This window comes from Suncus etruscus, chromosome 15 (assembly GCF_024139225.1).
Source record: "Suncus etruscus isolate mSunEtr1 chromosome 15, mSunEtr1.pri.cur, whole genome shotgun sequence".
Taxonomy (NCBI): Eukaryota; Metazoa; Chordata; class Mammalia; order Eulipotyphla; family Soricidae; genus Suncus; species Suncus etruscus.
In genome coordinates, this window is record NC_064862.1 from 61,038,498 (window position 1) to 61,066,233 (window position 27,736).

The window sequence follows — 27,736 nt, forward strand, 5'->3', positions numbered from 1 at the left end:
GGGGGAGGAGGGGCACACCCTACAGCGCTCAGGGGTTACTCCTGACTGTGCTCAGAATTCGCTCCTGTCAGGCATGGGGGACCATACAGGATGCCTGGATTCAAACCACCATCCGTCCTGGATCGGCTGCTTGCAAGGCAAACTCCCTATCGCTATACTATCTCTCTGCTCTGATGCTAATTCTTATAAGCTGGTGATATTTTGGGTTGCTGTCCTACTCATGCCTTTTTTGTCTGAGTGGGGGGAGGTACTCTAGAGAAAAGCATTTATAAACTATGCATAGCGGCTAGAAGCTGTGCCACAGGCTTAAGGCTCAGAAGACCCCACTGCTTTTCCCTCGTTCTCAGTACATGTTGGTTCAGTGCTCTCTCCCTCAGAGAATCACCTCCCCCTTTGTTAGTTTTATGTACAGTGAACCTTGCATTAGTAGAAAAATACCACGAGTGATTTTGTTATTTATATTTTTTAGGCCACTTGGTAGTGTTGAGGAGATACTCCTGACTCAGTGTTCAGGAGCTTACGGAGTTTTGGAGTGGTGCTCAGAGGCTCATGCTATGCTGGGCCTTTGGCATACAAAATATATGCTACAGAGGCCCCTTACTCCCCTCCCCTTCCCTTCTCCTTCATCCTCTTCCTTTTCCCCTTCCCCTCCCCTCTCCCTTCCCCTCCCCTCCCCTCCCCTCTCCTCTCCTCTCCTCCCCTCCCCTCCCCTCCCCTCCCCTCCCCTCCCCTCTCCTCCCCTATCTTCCTCTCCTCTCCTCCCCTCTCCTCCCCTCCCCTCTCTTCCTCTCCTCCCCTCCCCTCCCCTCTCCTCCCCTCTCCTCCCCTCTCCTCCCCTCTCTTCTTCTCCTCTTCTCTCCTACCCTCCCCTCCCCTCTCCTCCCCTCTCTTCCTCCTCTCCCCTCTCCTCCCCTCTCTTCTTCTCCTCTTCTCTCCTACCCTCCCCTCCCCTCTCCTCCCCTCTCTTTCTCCTCTCCCCTCTCCTCTCCCCTCTCCTCTCCCCTCCCCTCCCCTCCCCTCCCCTCTCTTCCCTTCCCCTCCCCTCCCCTCCCCTCCCCTCCCTGGAATTAGGCCAGGATTGGCCTGGGTTAGCCCAGGTTGCATACAAGGCAAGTGCCCTACTAGCTTTTTGGCCCAAGGTCATTAAAAAAAGGGTCGGGAGGGACTGCTCCCCCAATAAAAACAAGGTGGAGAAGGATCTTTCCTACCAATCTATTGTCTCTCAATCTGATTTCACGGATATTCTTCTTTTTCACCTATACTTGATATACTTTGATTTGACACTTAATATTTGGTTTGCAAAGCTTTCAACATTCAAGAATTAAAAGTGGAATTTTCCAAATGTGTTCGTTTTCAAACCTTATTTAAAATAACCTTCAGTAACCAAGCATTTGGAATGTCTAACTTGAACAGCCCTCTAAGCAGTCTGCTGCCTCGTTTCCTGTCATGGTGGGTGTGTCCCCTTTGTTTTATCTAGTTTTCATGGGTTCATTACAGTGTGTGGGCTAGAGCCATGTTTTTCTTCATCTTTTTTTACTCTGTGACTTATGTTGAACCAAAGACTTTACTAACTACGTAAAAGAAAATGGGGTAGAGATGGGTGTAGTAGGGGCTTTCATTATTGGCGGTTTACCCAAAGCTGCGGCTTCCTCCACCAAAGCTGTTGCTCTTGCTATAGAGTTAAAGCTGTTGGCAGGGAACCTTGAGATGACCTATGGTTGTTCTCATGGTGGAGGAGGCCACAGCCCCTTGGAAACAGTCATTTCTCAGGATTAAGCTCAGTGAATCAGTGAAAGTCCACAGTAGAGTTCAGAATTCCTTGCTTCCTGTCAGAGCTTATCCCTCCAGTTTGACTTGGCCTCTGGGATTCATAGTAGCTTGTACATAAGTCTAAGATCAAGTCACTAGCTTCCTTTATGGAACTTTAAAGGAGACTGCTTTTAACCAGAGATAAGGACATGTCTGAGCTGTGACTTTAGAGGTAGTGGGCTGAGTGGATATGTCTGTTGTGGCTGCTGCTTTTTCCAAGGCCTGGGTCTCTCAGGGTCGCAGCTCTTTTGGTGTCGTATTTCAGTCAGGTTGGGGTGTGTCACTCACTGAGTGAGGGGGTCACACAGGGTGAGGGAAGCATGGCAGACAGTTGAATGTAGACAGGGATTCATGGCCACTGCTCTTCTGTACAGGTGTCTTGGGTCTACTTTAAGATAAAAACAACATAAGCGAATTTAGTTTTTGAAGACTTGCCTTTTTTCTTTCTATTTTTATTGATAAAGGCTAGTGTTAACCTATTTATTTATTAGATACTATTAATTAGAAGTGTGCTTTAAAAAAGGTCACTCAGCCTTGTATTAATTTCATGTTTTTTTCATAGCCTTTTTGTTGTTATTTAATTTTTCCAGAGGAACTTCTTAATAACTTTGCCCAGCAAATAGGAGCTTGGAGATTCTGCCTCTACTTTCTCTCCAGCACCAGGAATGACTATGTAATGATGTACAGTTTGACGGTTTTTGAGGTAAGGTTAATGGTACCCTGTTCTGAAAAGCACTTTGTGGTCATGCTGCCATGTGTTTGGCACTAGTTTAGCTTTGTAGTACAGTGGGTTGGGAAACAGTGGGCACTTGCTCATGGCTTCTCCTTTGTAGACTCTGTTAGGGTGTTTGGGGGACACTGGGGCACCTTTTAGTCTCTGACCCCAGAAAGGTAAAATGGGGTTAGGCATGCAGATTGTTCATGGTAACGGATAATTTTCCTTTTCATGTTGTTAAGAAAATATATTAAAGCAGTTATGGAGGAAGAATGATACCCATAAGACCATCACCCCAAACGACCCCACCTCTACCACCTTCTAAAAAAGATAATTTTCAATTTTTGTTTTCTATGCACACCTTAAAAAATACTGTAACATAGTCATATTGCTCATGCTATTTCATTTTCTGCTCTCCAGCTTACCTTTATGTTCTATTGTCATAAGTGGTTTTACTAAACTAGTCTCTTTTATTTTTTGAGTATCATTATTGCTTTTTTTTGTGTGTGTGGCTTTTAGAGATTTTTTTGTTTATTTTGGCTTTGTTTTTGGGTCACACTTAGTGGTGTTTAGGGGTTATTTCCTGACCCTGTGCTTAGAAGTTACTCCTGGCAGGCTCAAGAGACCAATTGGGATGCCAGGGATTGAACCTGAATTGGCTGTTTGTAAAGCAAATGCCCTACCTCTGTGCTATCACTCCAACCCCTAGAGATGGTTGAAGGGAGAGCAAAGTTATAAATAAGTTAAATTATTCAGCATGTGTTCTTAGGAATGGGTTTGCATCAGAGGTCAAAATATTCTTATTACTCATTGCTGGATTGCTGTAAACCTTTGTTTAAAAAGATGATTAGGGCTAGAGAGCACAGTGATAGGGCATTTATCTTGCACATGACCTATCCGGGACGTACATTAGTTTGATTCTCAGCATCCCATATGGTCCCTTGAGCCTTTCAGGAGCAATTTCTGAGTGTAGAGCCATGAGTAACCCTGAGTGTCTCTGGGTATGGCCCCAAAACCAAAAACCAAAAACCAAAAAAAAAAAAAGGCAGATTAGTTTGTTTGCTTATTAGAGGTGATAAAACTAGCCACTGGTTGAAAAACCAGGTTTTTTTTGTTTTTTTTTTTTTTGGTTTTTGGGCCACACCCGGTGGTGCTCAGGGGTTACTCCTGGCTGTCTGCTCAGAAGTAGTTCCTGGCAGGCACGGGGGACCATATGGGACACCGGGATTTGAACCAACCACCTTTGGTCCTGGATCGGCTGCTTGCAAGGCAAACACCGCTGTGCTATCTCTCCGGGCCCGAAAAACCAGGTATTTTATGTTCAATTAAAAATTACTGTATTTATTTTTCAGAACCTGATTAATAAAATGTGGCTTGGGGTCCCATCTCAGGATAAGATGGAAATTCGTAGCTGCTTGCCCAAACTCCTGTTGGCTCACCACAAAACCTTACCTTACTTCATCCGGAATAAGCTCTGCAAAGTTATTGTTGATATTGGCCGTCAAGATTGGCCCATGTTCTACCATGATTTTTTTACTAACATTTTACAGGTAAGGATATACCTAAGAAAAGTTTATTTTGTAAGTGCTTTGTTTGTAGAAGTGATTATTTCTTTTTTCTGGAACAGAAGTGTTTTTGTAATTAATATGTTAGAATTGCAGGGGTGAGGTCATTTATTGTAGCATAGATTATCTCTTGCACTTAACTTTTTTTTGTTTGTTTTACTTTAACTCTATGACAAAATTTTATTTTTTATTTATTTTAAAAATAAATTTATTTAAAGAAAATGCATCACATAGTTGACATAAATGATCACAATACATTTATTTCAAGATGACCAAAAGAAAATTATTAAAAATATAGAAAGAAGGGGCCCGGAGAGATAGCACAGCGGTGTTTGCCTTGCAAGCAGCCGATCCAGGACCAAAGGTGGTTGGTTCAAATCCCGGTGTCCCATATGATCCCCCGTGCCTGCCGGGAGCTATTTCTGAGCAGACAGCCAGGAATAACCCCTGAACATCGACGGGTGTGGCCCCAAAACAAAAACAAACAAACAAACAAACAAAATATATATATAAAGAAAAACTAAATGGAAGAGAAAGGAAAAAGGAAAAAGTTCAGTAACAAGTAGATTTGTGAAAATTACTGTAAATCACCAATGAACTAATTAAAGCAATAACAGAAGGTGTAGTAAGCTCTTCTTTTTCTTTCTTTTATTATTAACGATAAGAGTTTAGTGGCAATTGTTGTTGTTTGCATAGGCCCAGCAAAATATGGGGGAAATAGAAAGAAAAAGCCTTGACCTAAAGACAGGGAGACCTTACCTCTGAAGTATTCTGGCATAAGACCAACTCTGGGTTGTTCTACTCCTGAGTCATTCTCTGTGGTCCCAGTAATATTTTTGCTTACAATCACTGTTGTTGATGTCAGGTTTCTGTAGTTAGAGATCCTGGTTTCTGTCATGCACTTAACTTTTTATTCCTAAGCTGTTGTTCATTTGTGCAGTGGAAAGCTGTGAGGGGAGAACTCAGTTCCTTTCTTAATCTCTTGTAAAGTTATATTTGGCAAATATTTGAAAGCCTGTTAGTTATGGTTCCAGGTGTCAGATTGCAGTGCCAAGACTAGTTTTTAATACCTACCATTCACTGGGGACACAGTTCTGCAGCAAGAGTTATCCAACAAGGGGAATTACTGCAGCAATGTTGTCTATTTAATGTAGACTCAAGGAGCTGAAGATGCTGATGAGATGTGAGGCTCGGAGTAATAGGGTAAGAGCTTGATTGAGGAACAAGGGCCAGACCAGGAAGTGGGAGGCCCTTTCCCTTGCAGGGAGTATTTCTGTGTTTAATTCATGATCCTTCTTTGGGAACCAATGAAGAGTTTGGAGAAAGAAGAAAACATAGCCATATTATTTAGAGTTGGGTTGCAGAGGAGAAGGCTGAAGGGAAGGTCACTGTGGAGAAGACTGAGGGAGACAGGGGGATGAGATCTTGAGCATGGGAAGGGGCATTTTCTGGTTGGCATTGGAAAGGAGGAATCTAGCAGGATCTTGACTCAGGCAGGGTGTGTTATAGGCCAGGCATGAAGGAGGAAGAATGAGTTAATTTGGGTGGACATTGGTGAAGTCAGTTTGTCAAAGAATGCATTTAATTAAGATTTGCATGTTCTGGGGCTGGATCGATGCAGTGGCAGGGTGTTTGCCTTGCACGCTGCTGACCCAGGACGGGGTTTGATTTCCCCCCAGCGTCCCATATGGTCCCATGAGCCAGGGGTGATATTTGAGTGCATAGCCAGGAGTAATCCCTGAGCATCACCAGGTGTGGCTCAAAAGCCAAAAGATTTGAATTTTCTTTTAGTGCATATTTGGAAATGTGAATATGGTTTAAGCACAGAAGTCTGATTACAGGTCAGGGTTTGAAAGTCATTAGAGTGTATGTATGATCTGAAATTCCAGACTAAGATGCCTATTAAAGTTATGTGGTAAACTTGGGTACATTTTCATGCTGACATAATTTTGTATATGCAGGGATTGGGTATTATGGTCAGGTGATAGAAATAAAAAAATTGAAAATTGGTTAGTCTGTCTTAGTGACTAGATAGGTTCAGGATTTCCAGAATAATATTACTTTCTAGTGTTTTTTTTTTTTTTTCGGCCACACCCGTTTGATGCTCAGGGATTACTCCTGACTAAGTGCTCAGAAATTGCCCCTGGCTTGGGGGGACCATATGGGATGCCGGGGATCGAACCGAGGTCCTTCCTTGGCTAGCGCTTGCGAGGCAGACAACTTACCTCTAGCTCCACCTCGCTGGCCCCCACTTTCTAGTGTTTTGCCTTTTCTTCCTACAAGCCATCTGAAGCAAGCGACAATTGAAAAATACCTACTCAGGCCCATGGAGATGATTTCAAGGATTAGGGCCCAGATTTAAGCCACAGCACTCTAGGAGTAGCACTGGTTATGATTCAGGTGTTCTAGGACTACTCCTGTGCCCAAGCATCGAGCCATCCAGCCTGGTTGGCCAAGTGTCACTGTGAATGACTCCTGAACCCCCAGATAATTGCTTGGGAGGTCTCCCTCCACCCTCAGCTTCCACCCCCACAGCTCAGCATCCATATTGCTTCTCTCAGGGTTCTTTTCTTTTTTCTTTTTTTCTTTTTTTTTGGTTTTTGGGCCACACCCTGTGTTGCTCAGGGGTTACTCCTGGCTGTCTGCTCAGAAATAGCTCCTGGCAGGCACGGGGGACCATATGGGACACCGGGATTCGAACCAACCACTTTTGGTCCTGGATTGGCTGCTTGCAACGCAAACGCCACTGTGCTATCTCTTCGGGCCCTCTCTCAGGTTTCTTAACAGGCACAAAAACTTTATATGATCTTGTTTTGTTTTGTCTAATCATTTATCCGGAGACTTGGTTGAATTGGTATTGCAAGAAAAGTCATGAAATTATTGAGTAAATTATTTGTTGAACAGGAGCTATGTGCTAACTAAACAGGTGATGAACTATAATATTTTTCTTCATTATAATCTCTGGGGAGAGGCGTCAGAGAAAGCCAATCATTTCTGATAGTTGCAAGCATGATAAAGAAAACTAAACCCGGGGTCTGGAAGAGACTGAAAGATGTCTTCAAAGGAATGATGGCAGGTATCATGAGAAGTGTTTTAAGCAGAAGGACAAGTAGAAACCTGGAAGGCTGTAAGCTATGTATGTAGCTATGGCAGGAGATGATCAGTGTCCCTCTGTCCCTTACTCCAAGTTGAGGGCAGTTGTGGTCAGTCTCTAACTCCAAGAGGGAGCCAGGAAGACCATTGGCAGGAGCTGGGAAGGGATTCTGCTTCATGTCTGACTTGGTGTGTTGTTGCTCCTATGAATAGCACTGAATGGGCCAGAGAGCCAAGGTGAGGAGGAATGGCTCATGCTATTCACACACAGCAGACAGATTATGAACCTTGGTAGTATTAGTGTTGATGAAAGGATTTCAAAGAGCATTTCATGGAGATTTATTTAAAAAGGGCTCATTGTCATGTTTTCCACTATTTTGTTCTAATGATGCTTCAAAAATTCCTTTAACCTTAACAAACTTTGTGACTTTTCAACAGCTCCTATTGGAAAGATTACTAGACTAGGAGGTGGCAGGCTTGAGGTTTTATTTTTATTTATTTTTAATTTTTTATCATTTTTGTCACAAAAATCACATTTGTCTTTGGTTATTTGATGACCAGAAATAATTTTTGTGGTTACAGGAGGTACATAAATGTACCCTGTTTTTTCTAGTGCATTGGTAGTGTAGTGTATTAGTGTAAGATTAAGCACACATGCCATTCCCAAGTTCATGCCGTGCAGTTGTCTTTGCATCTTAGTCTGCCAGAACTTCTCTTTAGATCTTTTCTTCCCTGGCAGTTGATCCAGTCCCCTGTGACTACACCTCTTGGGTTGATCATGTTGAAGACAACATCGGAAGAGCTGGCTTGTCCTCGTGAGGACCTCAGTGTGGCTCGGAAGGAGGAACTTCGAAAGCTGCTGCTGGACCAGGTGCAGACAGTGCTTGGGCTGCTGACAGGTGAGACAGAGGCCCTCTTGCAGGTGCCTGGTTGCAGGTGCGTACAGGCAGCATCTTTGAGTCACTGCAGCAGAAACTGCTGAGCACATAAATGAAGAAACAGAGAATGGTACTAGACCTTAGTGTCTTTCTCATACCAGGCCTCACTGAATGTCCCCACTTTCCTCGTGGTCTTTTCTAGGTCAGCACTGTGAGACTGGTTAGCTATAATCCAGAAATTCCAGATCATTGACAATGGTGAAGTGCAGTATTCACATATCTGGGTTTAAGGTCTAGAGAAGGTGGAGGTAGAGGAAGGTGAGGAAGTTGTGCATCTGCCCAGGGAGGTGAGACAGGTTGTGGAGTCAGGCCTCCATGTAGCATTGACTTTTCATCTAGGCTGCTGTATTTGAGCCTCATGAGTGAGTGAGTGAGTGAGTGTGTGTGTGTGTGTGTGTGTGTGTGTGTGTGTGTGTGTGTGTGTGTGTTGGGGAGAGGAAAGGGGTGGGGGACACAAACCTCATTGTATGTGGGGAATGGGTGGGGGAGAGAAGAAAAGAAAAACAGCAAGCAAACCTCAGAAAGAAAAAGTAAACAGCAGGCAAACTTCAGATTGGGACACATGGGTAGGTGGAGAGTTGGGGATTCCCTGTGCCCTGATTTCCCTCTGTAGATTTTACTGTTTGGTACTTTTTTTTTTTTGGGGGGGGGGAGGGTTGGGTTACACCCAGTGGGTTCAGTAGTTACTCCTGGCTCTTCGCTCAGAAATCTCTCCTGGCAGGCTCGGGGGACCATATGGGATGCCAGGAATTGAACTCGGATCTGTCTCGAGTTGGCTGCATGCAAGACAAACTCCCTACCACTGTGCTATCTCTCTGCCCCATGTTTGGGTCTTTTTAATTAAAGAATGTGATCTTTTGTTTCTTAACTTTTTTTTGAACTTATTATTATATCTCCAGCTTATAATATTAAATATTCTGAGAACAAAGAATTTTCAGGAGCCATTCATAATTGTATGCCAAGTTTTATAAGGAGCAAGCAAAAAGTATAAGAAAAAGAAAAAGTCTCGGGCCCGGAGAGATAGCACAGTGGTGCTAGCCTTGCAAGCAGTTGATCCAGGACCTAAGGTGGTTGGTTCGAATCCCGGTGTCCCATATGGTCCCCTGTGCCTGCCAGGAGCTATTTCTGAGCAGACAGCCAGGAGTAACCCCTGAGCACCGCCAGGTGTGGCCCAAAAACCAAAAAAAAAAAAAAAAAAAAAAAAGTCTCTCTGCCTTATAGCAATGTGTGCTTCAGTAAGGGAGAAAGGCATTTAAAACCATGCTAAGTAAAGCCAGAGGGGTTTAAAACAAGAAGGCTTCCTGGAGGAGGTGATATCCCTAACAGTTCTGAGGGGCAGATATGTAGCAGTTAGTCTGTTGAAAAGGATGAGTTGGGATTGGGGTGGAGACCAGGTTAAGGGATGAGAAAGTGGTCTTGTCTGGAGGACTAGCTCTTAATTTGTCTGGGAGGGTGGGTGGGCATGTGGGTGAGCAAAGGCAGTTGCCTCCATGCCTCAGGATAGAGCAGTTCCTGGATGAGGGCTAGCGAGGATCAGTGGCAGGTTTGTGACGGAGGAGAAGTTGGGTTTTGAATATCCAAGCCATGGTGCCCAGGGAAAAGTTTGAGAGAGAAGTAAATACCAATATTTAATATGTAAATATTGTTGATGAGATATTGTAAATACCGATGGTGATCAAAGGTGCCAGTGTAATTTTCTCTTTTTTTTTTATAGGTATCTTAGAAACTGTCTGGGACAAACACAGTGTGACTGCGGCCACCCCACCACCATCCCCGACCTCAGGAGACAGTGGTATGCTTTGCACCTTTATGTGGTTCTCTCTCTTCTGACTGGTTACTATTTTGGGGCCATATCTGGCAATGCTTGGGGGCTCCTTCCAGCTCTGTGTAGGGTTTACTCCTGACTGCATTTGGGAGACCTAGGACTGGGGATTGACCTCCATAAACTGGGCCTCCTGTGTGTGTGTGCAGCCCCTGGAGACACTTTCTGGCTCTGTTCCTCTTTTTAAGTGCATTGGGCCCATTTCAGGAGGATAGTGATTGCTTATCTGGGCCAGATAGTTGCTGATTCTTCTCTATTCTTGGACCCATGAAAAGTAGCTATTCCTGTTCCTTAAAAGTACTTGTACTTTCTAATGTAATATTTTGAACAACATATTTTGCTTGATCTTAGTACATTTGAAAGCTGTCTTACCTTTGTTATCCACCTTCATCCTCTTCATGGGTTGTTTGTGTTGGGGTCATGTCTGATGGTATTCATGGCTCAACTCACTCCTGGTTTTGTGCTCATGTTTATGGGCCATACCTGGTAGTGCTTGTAGGAACCATATGTGGTGCTGGGGATAGAACTCTGCAGTGCAGAGTACATCATAAACTGTATCCCTTGGCATGTTTTCTACCATTCCTTCCCTGTTTTCTGGTGTTCTTGCATGTACTGAGGTGGGTATGAACAGTGGGCTTGATAAGTCTGCTTTGCAGTCTGTAGAGCTGCAGGCCATGTTGGAGGGGAGCATGGGAACGTGGATGCTCGTCCTAGTCATGTCCTGGCAGACCAGTGTGAAGTCACCATATTTAACTTTGTATCAGTTACCAGATTTATCTAATTATCAGAATAATTTGATGGGGTGGGGGAGATGGACAGCTGCATGACTGCGGAGCATAGCACCGAGGCTTTGGCCACGAAAACCTATGTGTGTGTGGCAATCAAAAACCCCAATTATTTGATTGTCCTGTATTTTCCAGGCCATTAAATAGCTTATGTCCTGGTTATATGTTCATGGTCGATCACTGTTTCAGAAGCCAGCGTGTTATTCACCTAAAAATAGTTTTAAGGAGAGATAAAAAGAGGAAGTTGTGTCTGAGCAGGAACTTTTGGTTTCTAAATGCTGTTTACACTAAATGATCACGAATGCTTTCATTTGTGTGTACGTAGAGTACGTCCTGTGAATTGGCACATGCTTCTTCCTCTATTGTAAAGGTGATGTTACTGATGAGAAATATTTCTACACTTTTCTTGTTTACCACAGGAAACAGGCTGTTGAAATTAGACCCATCTCTAAGACCAAGTTGCTTCATGTAGCCTCTTGTTGAAATTCTTGCAGAGTTAACTCCCAGGGTGTTATTTCTCATGCTAAGAAGATTAAAACTATCAGAGTCTGGCATGTATTTTAAAAGGTCCACAGAAAATTAAATTTCTGCTGGTGGCAAACCTTGCTTTTTTTCAAGGTAGATTTTTGAGGAGGCTTAGGCCAAAAAACCCCTGTATTTTGCAGAATTAGGATGATCAAAGTACTGCCTAGGAATTGGGTTCTATGCATGTATATCTGGAATCTTCTGTTGTTTGGTTTATCTTAAACCTTTTTTTTTTTTTTTTTTTTTGGTTTTTGGGTCACACCCTATGACACTCAGGGGTTACTCCTGGCTCTGCACTCAGAAATTGCTCCTGAGGGACCATATGGGATGCTGAGGATCGAACTGAGGTCCGTCCTAGGTCAGCCGCATTCAAGGCAAATGCCCTTCCACTGCGCCACTGCTCCGGCCCCTGTCTTAAACTTTTACATTTTAGAAATGTAAAAGTTCAGATTTCATCCCCAGCACACAGGTCAAACTCTTCTCCCCCTTCCAAAGCAACCTTCGTGGAGCTTGACACCTCTGGGTGTGACCTCAAAACAAGAAACAAATTCCATTTTAGAGGCTGGGATGTGGCTCAAGTGGTAGACCACGTGCCTGATATTTGGTAACCCTGGATTTAATGGAAGGCTCCCAGCTTGCTTCTCCCCACACCCTGCAATGCCAGATGTAGCCCTTGTGGTCCCCGTGGGTGTAGATCCAACAACAACAACAACAACAACAACAAAATTTCCCATTTCTTTTAAACAATTAGCTGCTCAGAATAATACTTTTATTTGTTTGTTTTGGTTTTGGGCCATTCTTAGGTAAGGGTTTAGGATTAATTGATTTCTTGGGCAGGCTCCAGGGTCCGCCTGTTGTCAAGAATTAAAAGTAGTGATTTGAATAGGATTTGTTAAGCCAGTTAGCCATGTAAGTCAGTAAAACCTGCTTGCTTGTATGAAATCACTGTGTGTTTCAGCTCATTTTGCTTAGGCACATGTTTGAGCTCACTCTATTTTGATCAGTGTTTTTTAATTATTTTTTGAGCCATACCTGGTAGTGTTTAGGGATCGTCACTCTTGGAACTTGGACCATATGGTGTACTGGGGGTGGGAATCAAACCTGGGTTGGCCTGTGAAAGGCAAGCACCCTACCCTGCTTACTGTTCTATCTGATTACTTAGTCATTTTTGAGGGTGGGGGGTCACACTCAGTGGCACTTGGGTTACTCCTGGCTCTGTGTTCAGAAATTGCTCCTGGCAGGCATGGGGGACTATATGGGATGCCGGAATTCCAACCACCATCTGTCCTGAACCACCAAACGCCCTGGACCTCTGTGCTGTCTCTCAGACCCCTACTTAGTCTTTTTATGCCGATGGGACAGCTGGTCTGCAGATTGGCCGTTGAAAATGACTCGTATTGGCTTCACTGAATTTACTTTCTTGGAGGCCAGGTTGGGAAATAGAAAGCCAAATATATACTTAACACTTTCATGTTGTCTGTTTTTTGTTTATGAACTTAAATGAGATAGAAAAAAGAATTGACTGACATTTTCATAAAACTTTAAAATGATTTTTTTTTTGGTTTTGTTTTGTTTTGAGGTCACACCCGGCAGTGCCCAGTGGCCATGTACAAGGCAAATGCCCTACTGCTGTGCTCTGGCCCCCTAAAATGCATTTTTTTGTTTGTTTTTGGGTCACACTGCTTAAGGGTTACTTCTGGCTTTGCGCTCAGAAGTTGCTCCTGGCAGGCACGGGGTCCATATGGGATTCCAGGATTCGAACCACCATCTGTTTCAATCATCTGCATGCAAGGCAAACATCCTACTGCTGTGCTATCTCTCCAGCCCCCTAAAATGAATTTCTTGAGAATTTCTTCACTATTAAGATTTCTTGAAGTCTCAAATTACAGTATTTGATAAGCAAAATAAGTTGAGAATGAGTGAGGGGTTAGGGATTTTTTTCGACTTTAAAACTTTTGTATACTGCCTCTTTTAAAAGGAGAATTATTTGTTCACCTGCTAAAATATTTCTTTCTGACAGCTATAAGGGAGACTCTTGCTTGCAACAAATTGTTGATGATTTTTGTTTGTTTGGGGATCACATCTGGCTATGCTCAAACCTTACTTATCTAGCCATTTCACCTCACCAGACAAGAGTCCTGTGAGGTAGAAGGTGGTATTTCTCTCCTTTGTAAGTGAGAGAATGGTGTGTTGGTATTGTTAAGTCCAGGAGAATGATGCGCCGTTCAAAGACACCAAGACCACAGTCTCATGCAAAAACAGGGGGTTTATTTTCTTACAAGCATGCAGGGGCTGCGCTAGAATCCAGCATAAGCTAGAAACTGCCAGCCCTGAGCCATGAGCTTACAAGCTGTATATAGTATTTCAAACAATAGAAAGGTACAGTAGATTGATTGGCTTTAGGAAGTACATGACATCTGGCATTTGCTCAATCACATTTTTGCAAGGTACAGGTGCAAGCTTACAGGGTTAACATGACCAGGTTAAAACCATGTAGGAACAGAAAGAAAGTTAAACTATAACTGGGTCTACACGTTCCCACAATTGTGAAGGTAGGGGAATGATTTAAGGCGGTCAGGAAACTCAGGGGAAACTTAAGTTCCCAGAATTGTGAAGGGGGGTAGGTATCAGGGCAGTTAGCAAATCCAGGGGAAACTTTTCCTTTACATCCCCCCCTTTTCTTTTTGTTTGATCTCTAATCCTAGAGATCTTGGGTTGTTTGATTAAGTGCCTCATACTGCTGCCTAATAATCATTAATTTTTCCGCCCCCCACTTGTTCTTGAATGAAAGTAACTAGACGATTAATGATGCAAGGCCCAATAGTTAGTAATAGCAGCAGGAGCACAAGTGGGCCTGTAATGGCAGACATTAGAGTTGTTAGCCAGGGGGACTACTTGAACCAGGACTGAAACCAATTGTCTTGAACCCGGGATTTTTATTCCCTTTTGTCTAGCCTTTCTTTAAATATGTCCATGGATGCCTGTACAACCCCAGTGTTTTTGAGGGCCACATAGCCCACTTTCCTGTTCAAAGAGGAGATTTAACCCCCTTTTATTCTGGAGCACAACTTCTGACAGGGAAGTTAGCAAGTCTTTGAAAGCTTGAACTGAGGCTTTTTTTTTTTTTCTTAGGTCTTGCCTGACGGCTGTTTCAAGCTTACTGATTTGATCAGCCCCCCTTAAGAGCACAGTTGTTCCTGTTTTAATTTCAGCAGCTAACCCCATCCCTAGGATGACTGCCAGGGTGAGGGAAACCAGTTTTCGAGGGTAGAGCAGCTACTAAACCTTGCCTTAAAGAAATCAGAATTATAATATAGCACTTTGGGCAGTTTCTGAATTAGCACACAATAATGGGAAGCCAGATTAAAATCTTCAAGGGCAATGCAAGGCATTTCTTTTTATGCCCCTTTCCCCAGCTGCTCTTCAAAAAGTGTGATTCACTACAAATCTGGTTATCACGATCCAGTCCCAACTGGAAGGGAGCTTCCAGTATGCCTGATCAGTGGTTTCACAGTCCCATGCTGTTATCTGGTACAGTAGGTGATCTTCATTTTGCCCCGGTCCAGGAAGTTGAGTCAGATGGATATGCAGGGGGGGTCCTTTGAGGTTACCAGATAGTCTGTCCAGGCCACTGACCACCCAAGCTGTGGGCTTCTGAGAAGTATCTGAAAAAGACTTATGAAGAGGTTCCCGGAGGTTTCTCACTTGTTCTGTATCTAAGAGAACTGTCTTTTACACCTGACGTGTAACAATTAATGATAACACAAGTTAAACAACAGAAATTAAAGGCATTATAGCATTATTAACAAACAGCTCTGAATTATTTTTAGTTAGACTAATGTTTGCATTTATAATTTATGATCTGTTTCTGTACAATTAATGAGAATGCTTTTACCCATAGGTTACTTTAACTATAAAAATTATTTTTCTCTCCACCTCCACCCTGCACATTACCAGATATTTGAAAAAATTTTGGCTCTTTTCTTTGCATAAACACAATACTACTGGAGAAATCTCCATTTGGGGCACCCCCAATACTCACAGAGAATTTTTGAGGATAGGGTGGGGACACAGCAGGTTTGTCACGTTACAGTCACTTAGGCTAGGCTGATGTAGGAACGAGTTGGTTCGAGGATGGCTCTTGTCTTCTCACCCACTGCAGGATTTTCCTAGAGGTAGCCTGTTCCACTCCTCTTCAGGCTTGGAAGAGACTCTGACCTCAAGTCCTCTTTTTTTGTGACTGAGGGTGGAAGGTGAGAGTGGCCGTGGCCAGTTAGTGCAGGTTCAGAAACTTCTAGGAAATTTCCCATTTCCTTTTTCAGGCCATTCATCTTGATGTCTTCCTGGTTTTGTTAGCCAGATGCCTAAAGGTGCCTGCTTGTCACACCACCTCAAGCCTGATTATTTTCCCAAAAGAGGGCTTTGGGGTCCCCTTACTAATTTTAAGATTCCCTGTTTGCACGGGGATTACTCCTCATGCAGAGAGGAAATTTATCTGTTTGTATTTCATGCAAAGCAAACTGATGCCATGACATAAAAATGATATTAAAAGGTGCTAGGAAGAGAGAAAAAGCAAATGTTACTTAATTTTGCACAGAAAATTTTAAACCTGATTATTGTCTGGAGGCTTTTACAATAAGATTTTCCATATTTTTAATTCTTTAAACCATGTTCATATTCACAAAGTTCCTTGTGATACACTTATTAATATTCTTGGCAGAAAATAAATTGACATACAGAGAGTAGAAGTTTGCTTATTCTTCTGGACTTAGCTTAAAGCAGAAAACATATTAGACACCAGCAATTTATATTTTACAAAATTTTCTGGCAGACTTTAGACTTTTAAAAAAATTTACAATTAACAATTACTATTTTTTAAACACCTTTAAACTGAACTTCAATATTTTAAATTCTTGATTATTTCCTTTTAAATCCTTTATATATATATATATTTTAGGTGTTTATAATACTTCATTATTATTTCATTTTTACCCAACAACATATGAACACTATAACATGGTTTAAAACATTCAAAAATTTTTGCACAAAACATTGGCTAATTCCTGAGTTAGAGGCATTTTAATAATAATAATAACAATAATAATAATAATAATAATAATAATTCAACTTAATCTGATAGTTTCTTTCTTAGTACACCTCCTTAGTTTTTTTTTTTTACACATTTTTACATTTTTTCTTTTTAAATTCACTTTACAAATAGTACACTTCCTTCAGTTTTACCAACTGGCTACTCTTTCTCAGAGTTTTTTTTTTTCAGTATTAAATTTATATCTTTTTATTTTGCATAACCACATATTTTCCTACATAAATAATATTTGATAAGACTTTTAATTGAAACATTAAACAAATTTTTAAAAGCTATGCTTTCATATGTATTTCATGTTAAAATTTCTATATGCCAGATTTGACTAAATTTTTAGACCAAAGCAAAACATAAATTTTCTTAAAAGTATTTTAAATTTACAATTTAGAGAAGTTATAGTTCTTAAAGTCTGATCCTTCCACTCAATTTTAATTACTTTATTTTTCTGAACAACTTAGTACATTATCCAAAATGGTCTTTTGTTTTTAACTATTTTCAGACATAGCATTTTGCAGTTTCTAAAAACTTATTTTACAATTTTTTACTGCTCTATAACTTATCATAGGTCCAAATGAGTTTACTGCAAATATACCTTGTTTATTGATTAAAATGCTAAATTTATGACAGTGTTCAGAACATATTATATCTTAAATTCCAGTTACCAAGTTACTTAAGCTTTACAAGATGCAACTTCAGCAAATGAGAGGAAGGTATTGTAACCATCCAAGCACTACAGTATAACTTAAGTTATAAAAACCTTAGAGATATTAAATATGACTAATTTTACTTCAATTTTAAAAGGTCTGCACTTTATACAAATACCTAAAACTTTTATTTCTTTTATTTTTCCAATTAGAAAACAAATTGCTAGAATTACTTTTATCTGACAGGAGCAAGTTTTTTTTTTTATCACTTAGTAAAGACAATCTAGGCATTTTTACATTAAGACCTTAAAACCACATTAAATTTCATATTGTTATTTAGATTTAGTTATTTCAACAATATTAAGCGGTCACAAGATTAACAATATTATCAAAATGCTAACCACAACATTTTTTACACAGTTTTGGCCTCTTAAAATTAATATTATTTTTAACAGAAATAGAAATACAAAAATTTGTATTATTCTCACATTACAATGCTGTTGGAACCTGTCTCTGAACTGATTGATAATTTCTTAGAGTGAGTGAAATTCCTTATGGCAGGTGGCATTTTCCAGTCTGTATTTGAACTTAGTTTCATCAGAAAAGTTAATTACAATAATTTGCAACATTTTCCCACCAAATTATTTATTCTAAGAAACCTTTAAGTCAGAGGAATTTTTCAAAGAGATTTAAAGACCCAATTTTTCCTTTTGGACTTCCAGCCACTTCCAATTTCTTTTTTGATATGTAAACCAAGGAGGGGAGGGAGTTTGGTAAGTTTCCCTTTCTTGGATAAGCTCCAGTAAATAATTTTTTTAACTGACTAATTTCTTAGCTTCCCAGCCAGAAGCAACAAGACGGCAGCTCTCAAGATTTTTCTGATTTTTACCTTTTTGGCTGAGGTGTTTAGTCACAAAGTCCAGCCCCTCAGGACAAATTTAAGTCCTGCTGGCCAGCAAAGAGGCAGAGTTTGCGACCACCACCTTGCCCTGTCCCTAACAGAGTTTGCCTTGAAATACAAAAACACAACGAAACAGAAAATAACAAGGAAGTATAGAAATTGCCACTTAACACCAATTTTTGCACCTCTGGGAAGTTCGCCAGCAAGAGACCTTGGACTGAGCAGTCTGAGTCTGCTCCATGGTTGACTGAGAAAAGGCAATAGATAATAACAGTCAAGAAATCAGTTATCACACAAATTCCCCACACATTCTGCCAAGCACTTCACCACTCACACTGACCGGTCTTCACTCTCACTTTAAAATTTACAAATTTCTTTTGCTTTCTGGGCCATGCCCAATGAACTCCACACCTCTCCAGGACTGGGAGGGATTTTTAACTTCCAGTTTTGAAGAGAGAGATAAGAGAAAATGAACCAGAGAAGTGGAAAGCCAAAAAATAAAACCAAAACTAAAAATTAGATCAAAATGAAATCAAACCAACCTGAAGGATCTGCGAAGGGCTCACGCCCACTTTGGAAAGCCCGGCCGGGACTTGCACTGATCCTTGGAGCTCCGTGGAGTCTCCTACGTTTGGAGCCAAGATTTCTGTTCCCTGCTGAGGAGGCCTCGCCCGACCTCCTCCCTGATGAGAAGGGCCCCTCTGGCCACTTCTCCCTAGGGCTCCTTAATAAAACAAGTCACACAAGGAGAAACAACTCACACAAAACAGTAACAGACAGACAGACAAACAGAATCTGACCTAGGTCCCGATACTTGGGCAGTTTACAAATGTATACCCCACTAAGGGTCATACATACAGAAGGGCTCCCGAGCGTCCTCGGGATCCCCAAACCTCACTGAGGCGTCCCTCAGATCTGTGACCTGCGGCCCTCTAGACACGTCTGTCAGCCGCCACCGAGAACCCTCACGGGCTCGTACGGCAGTCACACTGCCCACACCAAGTGCACATTTTACCTCCTAGGCGCCGGTGTTCTCAAAACCCCGAGGTGAAGCGTTGATGTCCCTGAACAGGCGTGAATATCTCGCTGGGGCCTCCAATGTTAAGTCCAGGAGAATGATGCGCCGTTCAAAGACACCAAGACCACAGTCTCATGCAAAAACAGGGGGTTTAACAGTAGCGTTTTTATATACAAACAATGAAGTTGAGGAGAGAGAGATTAAAAATACAATTCCATTTAAGATAGTATCAAAAAATATCAAATACCTAGGAATCAACCTTACAAGAGAAGTGAAAGATCTATACCAGGGAAACTTCAAAACACTTCAGAAAGAAATTGAAGATGATCTAAAGAAATGGAAGAACATCCCATCCTCATGGATAGGTAGAATTAACATAGTCAAAATGACTATTTTACCCAAATTGCTATATAGATTTAATGCAATCCCTATCCAAATCCAGACACAATTCTTTAAAGAAATAGAACAATCAATTATAAAATTCATTTGGAACCATAGAAGACCCAGGATAGCTAAACACATTCTGAAAAATGAGAAGTTGGGAGGTATCTCCTTACCTAACTTGAAACTATACTATAAAGCCATAGTAATAAAAACAGCATGGTACTGGAACAGAGACAGGACCTCAGACCAGTGGATTAGAACAGAATTCCCAGACATAAACCCCCAGATATATAGCCAACTAATATTTGATAAAAGAGGCAAGAATATGAAATGGAACAAAGAAAGCCTATTCAACAAATGGTGTTGGTACAACTGGAAACTCATATGCACGAAAGTGAAAATCGACCCATATCTCACTTCTTATACAAAAGTCAACTCAAAATGGATCAAAGATCTGGAAATCAGACCTGAATCTATAAAGTTTATCGAGAATAAAATAGGCAGAACACTCGAAGACCTTTATATTAAAAGGGTCTTTGAGAATGGAGCACCAATGGCAAAAACGTTAGCATCAACTATAAACAAATGGGACTATATCAAACTAAAAAGCTTCTGCATGGCAAAAGAAACCCTACTTAATGCAAGAAGACAGCTAACAGAATGGGAAAAAATCTTTTCACTTGATATATCAGATAAAGGGCTGATATCTAGAACATACAAAGCGCTCAGAAACCTGAGTCCTTCAAAACCAAACGAAGCCATAAAAAAATGGGGAGACGAAATGAATAGACATTTCTCTGAGGAAGAGAGAAGGATGGCCAACAAACACATGAAAACATGCTCACCTTCACTCATCATCAGGGAGATCCAAATCAAGACAACAATGAGATACCACCTCACACCAGTGAGGTTGGCTCACATCAAAAATAATGGGAACAACCTTTGTTGGAGAGGATGTGGTATGAAAGGAACTCTCATTCATTGCTGGTGGGAATGCCCCTTGGTCCAACATCTATGGAGAAAAGTCTGGAGAGTGCTCAAAGAACTCAGAATTGAGCTGCCATTTGACCCAGCAATTGCTCTCCTAGGCATATATCCCCAAGATGGAAGGACATTCATTCCAAAATACATATGCACCCCACTATTTATTGCAGCACTCAGTATAATAGCCAAATCTTGGAACCAACCTCGATGTCCAACAACAGATGAATGGATCATTAAGATGTGGTACATATATACAATGGAATATTACATGGCAGTTAGAAATGATACAATCACAGACTTTGCAGCAACGTGGATGGACCTAGATCATGTTATGTTAAACGAAGTAAGTCAGAAGACAAAAGAAAAACACAGAATGGTAGCACTATTCTGAAACACCTAGAATACATAAAAAACAAAAAAAGGACATTGAAGAAGCATAACTGCTAGAACCACAAAGAAAGACTCCATAAACTCCATTCCCTGATCTGCACAGCCACCAAGATCTCTAGAAACAGGTCTGATTTTACCATCCAAGATAAAGTAGAAGTCTTCCACATACCACGAAAGCAGCAAGAGGAGAATAAATGATCTATTTTTTTGACGTCTTTATTTTGGTGTGGAGATTACGGTTGATGTCTCCAATATTATTTTATTTTATTTTGTTTTGTCTTTCTCTTTCTTTTTTGCACTTGAGTATGATTTGATTTCAGAACCGAGATTATTGTGTGGTGCCTGTCTTTATTGTTGTGGTGCTTATCGGTTATTTAATTCGATATTTTTTTTTTTGTGTGTGTGTGTATTGTTGTGGTATTTTAATTACTTTTTTCACATCCTCTCTCAAACTGAGGTTGGAAGCCTCTAGACAGGACTCTGCCTATTTTCAGTATATTTGATTTTTGATTGAGAAGAGGACATATTAGGTGATGGGTATTCCCCTGATTTAATGTGAATATGTACCCAAAATACTACAGTGAAAGATATGTAAGCCATTATGGAAAAAAAAATTGTGTTTTTAATCAGAAACTTTCTTTGACTTACATGTATTATTATTATATTAATTATATTATATGTTATGTTAAAAAAAAAAACAAAAAAAAAACAAAAAAAAAACAGGGGGTTTATTTTCTTACAAGCATGCAGGGGCTGCGCTAGAATCCAGCATAAGCTAGAAACTGCCAGCCCTGAGCCATGAGCTTACAAGCTGTATATAGTATTTCAAACAATAGAAAGGTACAGTAGATTGATTGGCTTTAGGAAGTACATGACATCTGGCATTTGCTCAATCACATTTTTGCAAGGTACAGGTGCAAGCTTACAGGGTTAACATGACCAGGTTAAAACCATGTAGGAACAGAAAGAAAGTTAAACTATAACTGGGTCTACACGTTCCCACAATTGTGAAGGTAGGGGAATGATTTAAGGCGGTCAGGAAACTCAGGGGAAACTTAAGTTCCCAGAATTGTGAAGGGGGGTAGGTATCAGGGCAGTTAGCAAATCCAGGGGAAATTTTTCCTTTACAGTATTGGTGTTGTGTATGTATGGGTCCATCTGTCTGACTGTAGGCGCCCTGCCCAGTTTCCACCCTGAGTCCTGTGTTCTAGATTCCTTTGTCCACTTCTGTGGCCATCTGCTTCTAGCCCAAATCTTAGCTCTATGGGTACTCTTACTGCCCTGGGGTGACTGAGGGAAGGTGCCAGGTGACTTTAGCTTTTGCTTCTTGCTACCTTGAGCAGCCTCAGCCTTCTTTCTCTGATAGTCTCCTCTGTCGTCATTTTTAGTTGAGGGGAGAAATGAGAATAAGCTGCATCTGGGGCCAGAGTTGACAGCACAGTTTGCCTTGCACGTGGCCAACACAGGATGGACACTGGTTCAATTCCCTGCATCCCGTATGGTTCCCCCCCCCCCCCAGCCTGCCAGGAGCAATTTCTGAGCACAGAGCCAGGCCCAGGTGTGACTCAAAAAAAAAAACAAGAGGGAGGAAGAAGGGGAGGGCAATGGGAAGGGGGAAGAAAGAAGAAGAAGAAAAAAAAGAACAAAAAGATGCATCTGAGTTAACTATGCTCTATAATAAGAATGGAAATGGGGGGGGGGGCATGGAGAGATGGCTCTGGAGGTCTGGTGTTGGTCCTAAGCACAGAGTGGGGAGTGGTCCCTGATCACCAGTGGTTGTGGGGATCTCCCCACAAAAAACCTACACACCAAAAAAGGACTAGATTTTTCCATTTACACTCTCCATGTATTGGTGGGAGACTTTCCCAGGGTGAACTATACTAGTAGCATACTAGTAATCTCCAGTTGGTTAGGACCTATTTTTATCTTTCTGTTCTCCCCCACCCATACCAAATTGCTTATCTTGGCTCGTATTGTTGATCCCTTACTGGTCCTAAGGACTTGTGAGGGTCATTTTGGCAATCTTTGTTTTTCTTGCTGCTAGAGTCAAGGTCCCTGTTAAAGGATGGCTCTTCCCGATAGAGGCTGTTTGGCAGTGCAGAGACTTTAACACGTTAAGTGGTTTTTCCTTTAGTGGAGTAGAGTGAGAACTACTGGTGTCAGATAAGTGGAGACCAGGGCTGCTGCCAACTGTCTTTCAGTGCACTGACTATAAAGAATGATTGAGTCCCAAATGTCACTAAGTGGAGGTTGAGAACCTTTGAATTATAAATGCAGAGATAAAAGGGCATAAGGGAAAAAAAAGGCTTTCTTTTTTAGGACAGTTGCGGGAAAACCCATTATAAGTGTTCGTGATGTACCTGGATCCCCCTGGGCCCGCAGTACACTCAGTTATCTGTGTGCTGCTTTCTGGTATAGCCCAGACTAGGGGACATGAAATCACACTCAGGTTGAGGGTCAAGGTGTTCTTTTCCCTAGGGGACCTTGAAGCTCTCTCTTGTTTCTTTAGTACTGATGTAGCTTGAAGCTGGGTCTCTTAATGGGAGCCCTTTTATCCATGTGGATTAAAAAGCCTATTTTGTGGCCTTCCATGACTGTGAGTTGGGGAGATACCCAAGACTCAGATGTCATAGCGTGTCCTCCTAAACTTGGACCCTTTCAGAAACCCCTTAATGAAATGATTTTATTTCCCCCTATCCTGTGAAAATTTCAAAATTTCTATGACCTACAAAAATAACCTTAACATATCTTAAGTTTTTTTTTTTTTTTTAAGAAACTGAACAGAAAAGATTATTTTGAGGGGGAAGAAATGAATCATAGTTTACTCCTGGTAAGCTCAGGAGACCATTTATAATGGTAGAGATGAAACCAGGTCAGCCATGTGCAAGGCAAGTGCCCTACCTACTGTAACCAGCCTCTATTACATTTTTGGGGGGCCACACCTGACTCTGCGCTTAGGAATTACTTCTGATGGTACTCAGAACCATGTGGGATGCCAGAGATCAAACATGGGTTAGCTACATGCAATAAAAGCTCCCCTACCTACTGTATTATTTCTCCAGTCTCCTCAGTAATTGTCAAGACCATAATGGAATCTGAGACCAATCATTCTGAGAACTGCTGCTAAAAGGCTTAGAATAAGATTAAGTAATTTAATTTCCCCACTGTCTCACCTCATGGGAGAAGTGGCTGCCTTTCAGTCATGTGTTTGAGTCTCATCTATACCACTGCCCCATATCTAGTGCAGTCTCTGCTGCCCTACAACCATGTATGTAATCCCCAGCAAGCACTGCAACCAAAATTGGGAGTGCTACAGTTGAAGTGTACTCAGTGATAGCTGGAAAAGTGTAGCAGCACCACAACCAAGTGTGTTTGATACAACAATGAAGGGGAAGGAGGAAGAACTTTGTTATTTCTTTTTTAAAGTTTAATCTGTCTGCCATACTTTAAAAAAATAAATAGAAAGAAGTAAAAGTGGAGCTGGAGAGATACCACTGTGGTAGGGTGTTTACTTTGCATATGCTGAACCAGGATGACCTGGCTTTGATTCCCCGGCATACTACACGGTCCCCTGAGCCTGCCAGGAGCAATTTTTTTTTCTTGGTTTTTTTTTTTTGTTTTGTTTTGTTTTGTTTTTGTTTTTGATTTATACCCGGCAGCACTCAGGGATTACTCCTGGCTCAGAAATCGTTCCTGGCAGGCTCAGGGGACCATATGGGATGCCGGGATTCGAACCAATGAACCTCTGCTTGAAAGGCAAACACCTTACCTCCATGCTATCTCTCCAGCCCTAACCAGAAGCAATTTCTAAGTGTAGATCCAGATACTCCTGGACCCCCAAGAGCCGCTGGGTATGGCCCATTGCTCCTCCCCCAACAAAAAAGGAAAAAAAGAATAAGAAACATCATTCCAGATCTCCACACAGAGATATGGATTAGGTAGATTAAAACTAAACACAAAGGCTTCATAGTTTGTTTTACAAAAACAAATTTTAGTTTTCCTCAAATTTAGTAGAGAAGAAAAATTGAAGAAACTCCTGGCTCTTAAGTTTTTGTCTTTGGTTGTGTTGCCAGGGTGTACCCAAGGGGGCATACCCAAGCAGGGTCCCACTCTTGCATACTTTTCCACCACTGGCCAATGTTTCAGTTGGTACTTAAATAATGGGTTGTGAAGATATCATTAAAGCTAAGAAGAAGAGAATATGGAAAGCAATTAATACATGTGTTAATTTTAGACCATATATATTTTTGGTGAGGAGCTGGGCAGGGGACTAGCAGAGTTACTGAAAATTAGAAGAGAAGGAAGCTCCCCATTCAGGGAGGAGCTTAGTACAGGGAGTTTTAGATCATATATTTTGAGATTTATTTTGTGTGGAAGATGAGGTTAGTGACCACCCTTTATTTATTTATTTATTTTTTTTGGTTTTTGGGCCACACCCGGTAACGCTCAGAGGTTACTCCTGGCTATGCGCTCAGAAGTTGCTCCTGGCTTGGGGGACCATATGGGACGCCGGGGGATCGAACTGGTCCGTCCAAGGCTAGCGCAGGCAAGGCAGGCACCTTACCTCTTGCGCCACCGCCCGGCCCCAGTGACCACCCTTTAATTTCTACATTTACTAGTCTTGATTCTGTATATTTTTCACAGGCTATTAGTCCATTTGCTGCAGTGTCTTTATTCCTCACTTCTTCATTTATGTTTCCTTATTTTCATTTTATTTATTTACTTACTTTTGCTTTTGTGTCATACCAGGTGGCGCTTGGGGGCTACTCCTGCTTATGCTTGATGATTGCTTCTGGTAGTGCTTGGCGGACCCTGTGCTTAGGATTGGACCCAGGACACATTCAAGAATGTGTATCATTCATTGAGCTATCTCTCTGGCCCCAGTTATTTATTTATCTTTTTGTTTTTGGGCCCCACCCGGTAGCACTCAAGGCTTATTCCTGGCTCTGTGCTCAGGAATCAGTTCTGACAGGTTCATGGGATGCCACAGATTGAATCAGGTCATCTGTGTGCATGGCAAACACCCTACCTGCTGTGCTAGTGCTCTGGCTCACTTCTTATAACTTATTTGCAGTTTCATTGTTTAGCATCTTCCAGATGAAGGTTTTTTGGGCAGTATATTATCTGATTTTTAGCATGTTGGAGAACATGTCCCTTGAAAAGGGAAAGCTTTGGGTTAAGTAATTCTTTGCTCCAGATCTTTAGACAATGTGCCACACTTGGTTAACCTTAATTTTTTTTTGTTTGTTTTTTGGATCACACCTGGTGCTTCACAGGGGTTACTCCTGGCTCTGCGCTCAGAAATTGCTCCTGGCAGACTCCAGAACAAATGAGATGCTGGGGATGAAACCCAGGTTGGCCGTGTGCAAGGCAAATGTCCTACTCACTGTGCTATCTCTCTGGCCCCTAATTAAAATTTTTTTTTTATTTTAACACCAAGATATACCAAGTTGTTCATAATATAGTTGGTTCAGGCATTAAATGTTCCAACACAAATCCTACCACTAGTTTGACTTTTCCTCCAACAGTGTCCTATTTCCCATCTATCACTCAGCCTCTTGCAGTCACAAAAAATTTACTTCATGTTTGTTGTAACACAAAGGCAAATAAAAGGTCACTTTGTTACTTTTGCACATTGTCATTCAAAAGTATGGAGAAGTTTGTGGTACCTGCCTTTTACACACACACATACACACACATGCACGCACGCACGCAAATGCAAGCAGGAGCGTGCCTCCCTTCTTTTCTTTAGTATTGATCACTATCATTTTTCCCTTGGGACTACCTCTTTTAATTTTGTGCCTTTTCAGGAATGATTTCTCTTTGAAGTTTTTTTTTTCTGTTTTGTTTTTGGGCCACACCTGTTGATGCTCAGGGTTTACTCCTGGCTATGTGCTCAGAAATGGCTCCTGGCTTGGGATGTCAGGGGATCAAACCTTGGTCTGTCCTAGGTTAGTGTGTGCAAGGCAAACGCCCTACCGATGCACCACCGCTCCGGCCTTTCTCTTTGAAATTTTGAGTGTTTTCTTTGCCTTTTCCAGAATCATTTGATAGCTTTGCACCATTTCGTATGCATGATTTCCTTCTAAGCCTAGGTGCTTACACTTGATCTTAGCCAGAGGTTTTCAATTAAGCAAGCATAAGCATCATCTGGAGAAGCTGTGCAAATACTGATTCCTGCACAGACTTCCTTCTCCATTTCACTCTTGTAGGTATGAGGGGAGATGCAGTAATTTGACTTGTTCCCACACTGTGCTGAAGGTAACTTGGATCACAGACCTCACCTTACTTAGCCCAGTGGTTGTTAAGCTTTTGAATTATGGACCTCTTTACTCCTTTTATTCCCCTCTGCTTTTTTTTTGGTCGGGAGGAAGGGTGGACACATCTGGTCATGCTCAGCCCCTACTGCTGGTGGGACCATGCATGGAATCCATGTGACCAGCGCATTGAGCTGCTCATTTTAAAAATTGAACTATAGGGGTCAGAATGGTGGTGCAGTGGTAGGGTGTTTGCTTTGCATGTGGCTGACCTAGGATGGCCTTGGTTCAATCCCCCGGCGTCCCATATGGTCCCCCAAGCCAGGGGTAATTTCTAAGTGCATAGCCAGGAGTAACCCCTGAGCATCACTGAGTGTGCCCCCCCCCCAAATACCTCTACCTGACACGATATTTTATATATATATATATATATATATATATTTGTTTGTTTGTTTGTTTGTTTGTGGGCCACACCTGGTGGTACTCAGCAGTTACTCTTGGCTCTGTGCTCAGAATTCTCCTGGCAGGCATGGGGAGTGGGGGAGGGGGACGAATGGGGACGGATGGACCATATGTGATGCCAGGATTCAACAAAGTAGGTCCTGGGTGTGCTGCTTGCAAGGCAAACGCCTTACCATTGTGTTATCTCTCTGGCCCCTGGCACACTATTTTAAGTGCACAACACAATGATGAAGACTATGTCTTATGAAAGACCAAGAAAATAAGCTTATATTTTTCAATACATATGGCTCTGCATGTGCTTGCATGTATGGGTGTGTGTTGCTGTTTTAGTTAACCCTCC

The 27,736-nt window shown here is 41.7% G+C and overlaps 1 protein-coding gene across 2 annotated transcripts in view; it reads left to right on the plus strand.

Annotated features, from left to right (window-relative positions):
- XPO6 (exportin 6) overlaps positions 1-27,736 on the plus strand; it is a 127,757-nt gene that overhangs the window by 43,426 nt on the left and 56,595 nt on the right. For both annotated transcript variants that reach the window (XM_049787784.1, XM_049787785.1), the window contains 4 exons: positions 2,400-2,512; positions 3,877-4,074; positions 7,922-8,081; positions 9,835-9,912. In XM_049787784.1, coding sequence (XP_049643741.1) covers positions 2,400-2,512; positions 3,877-4,074; positions 7,922-8,081; positions 9,835-9,912 — 549 coding nt within the window. The remainder of the gene's footprint in view (positions 1-2,399; positions 2,513-3,876; positions 4,075-7,921; positions 8,082-9,834; positions 9,913-27,736) is intronic.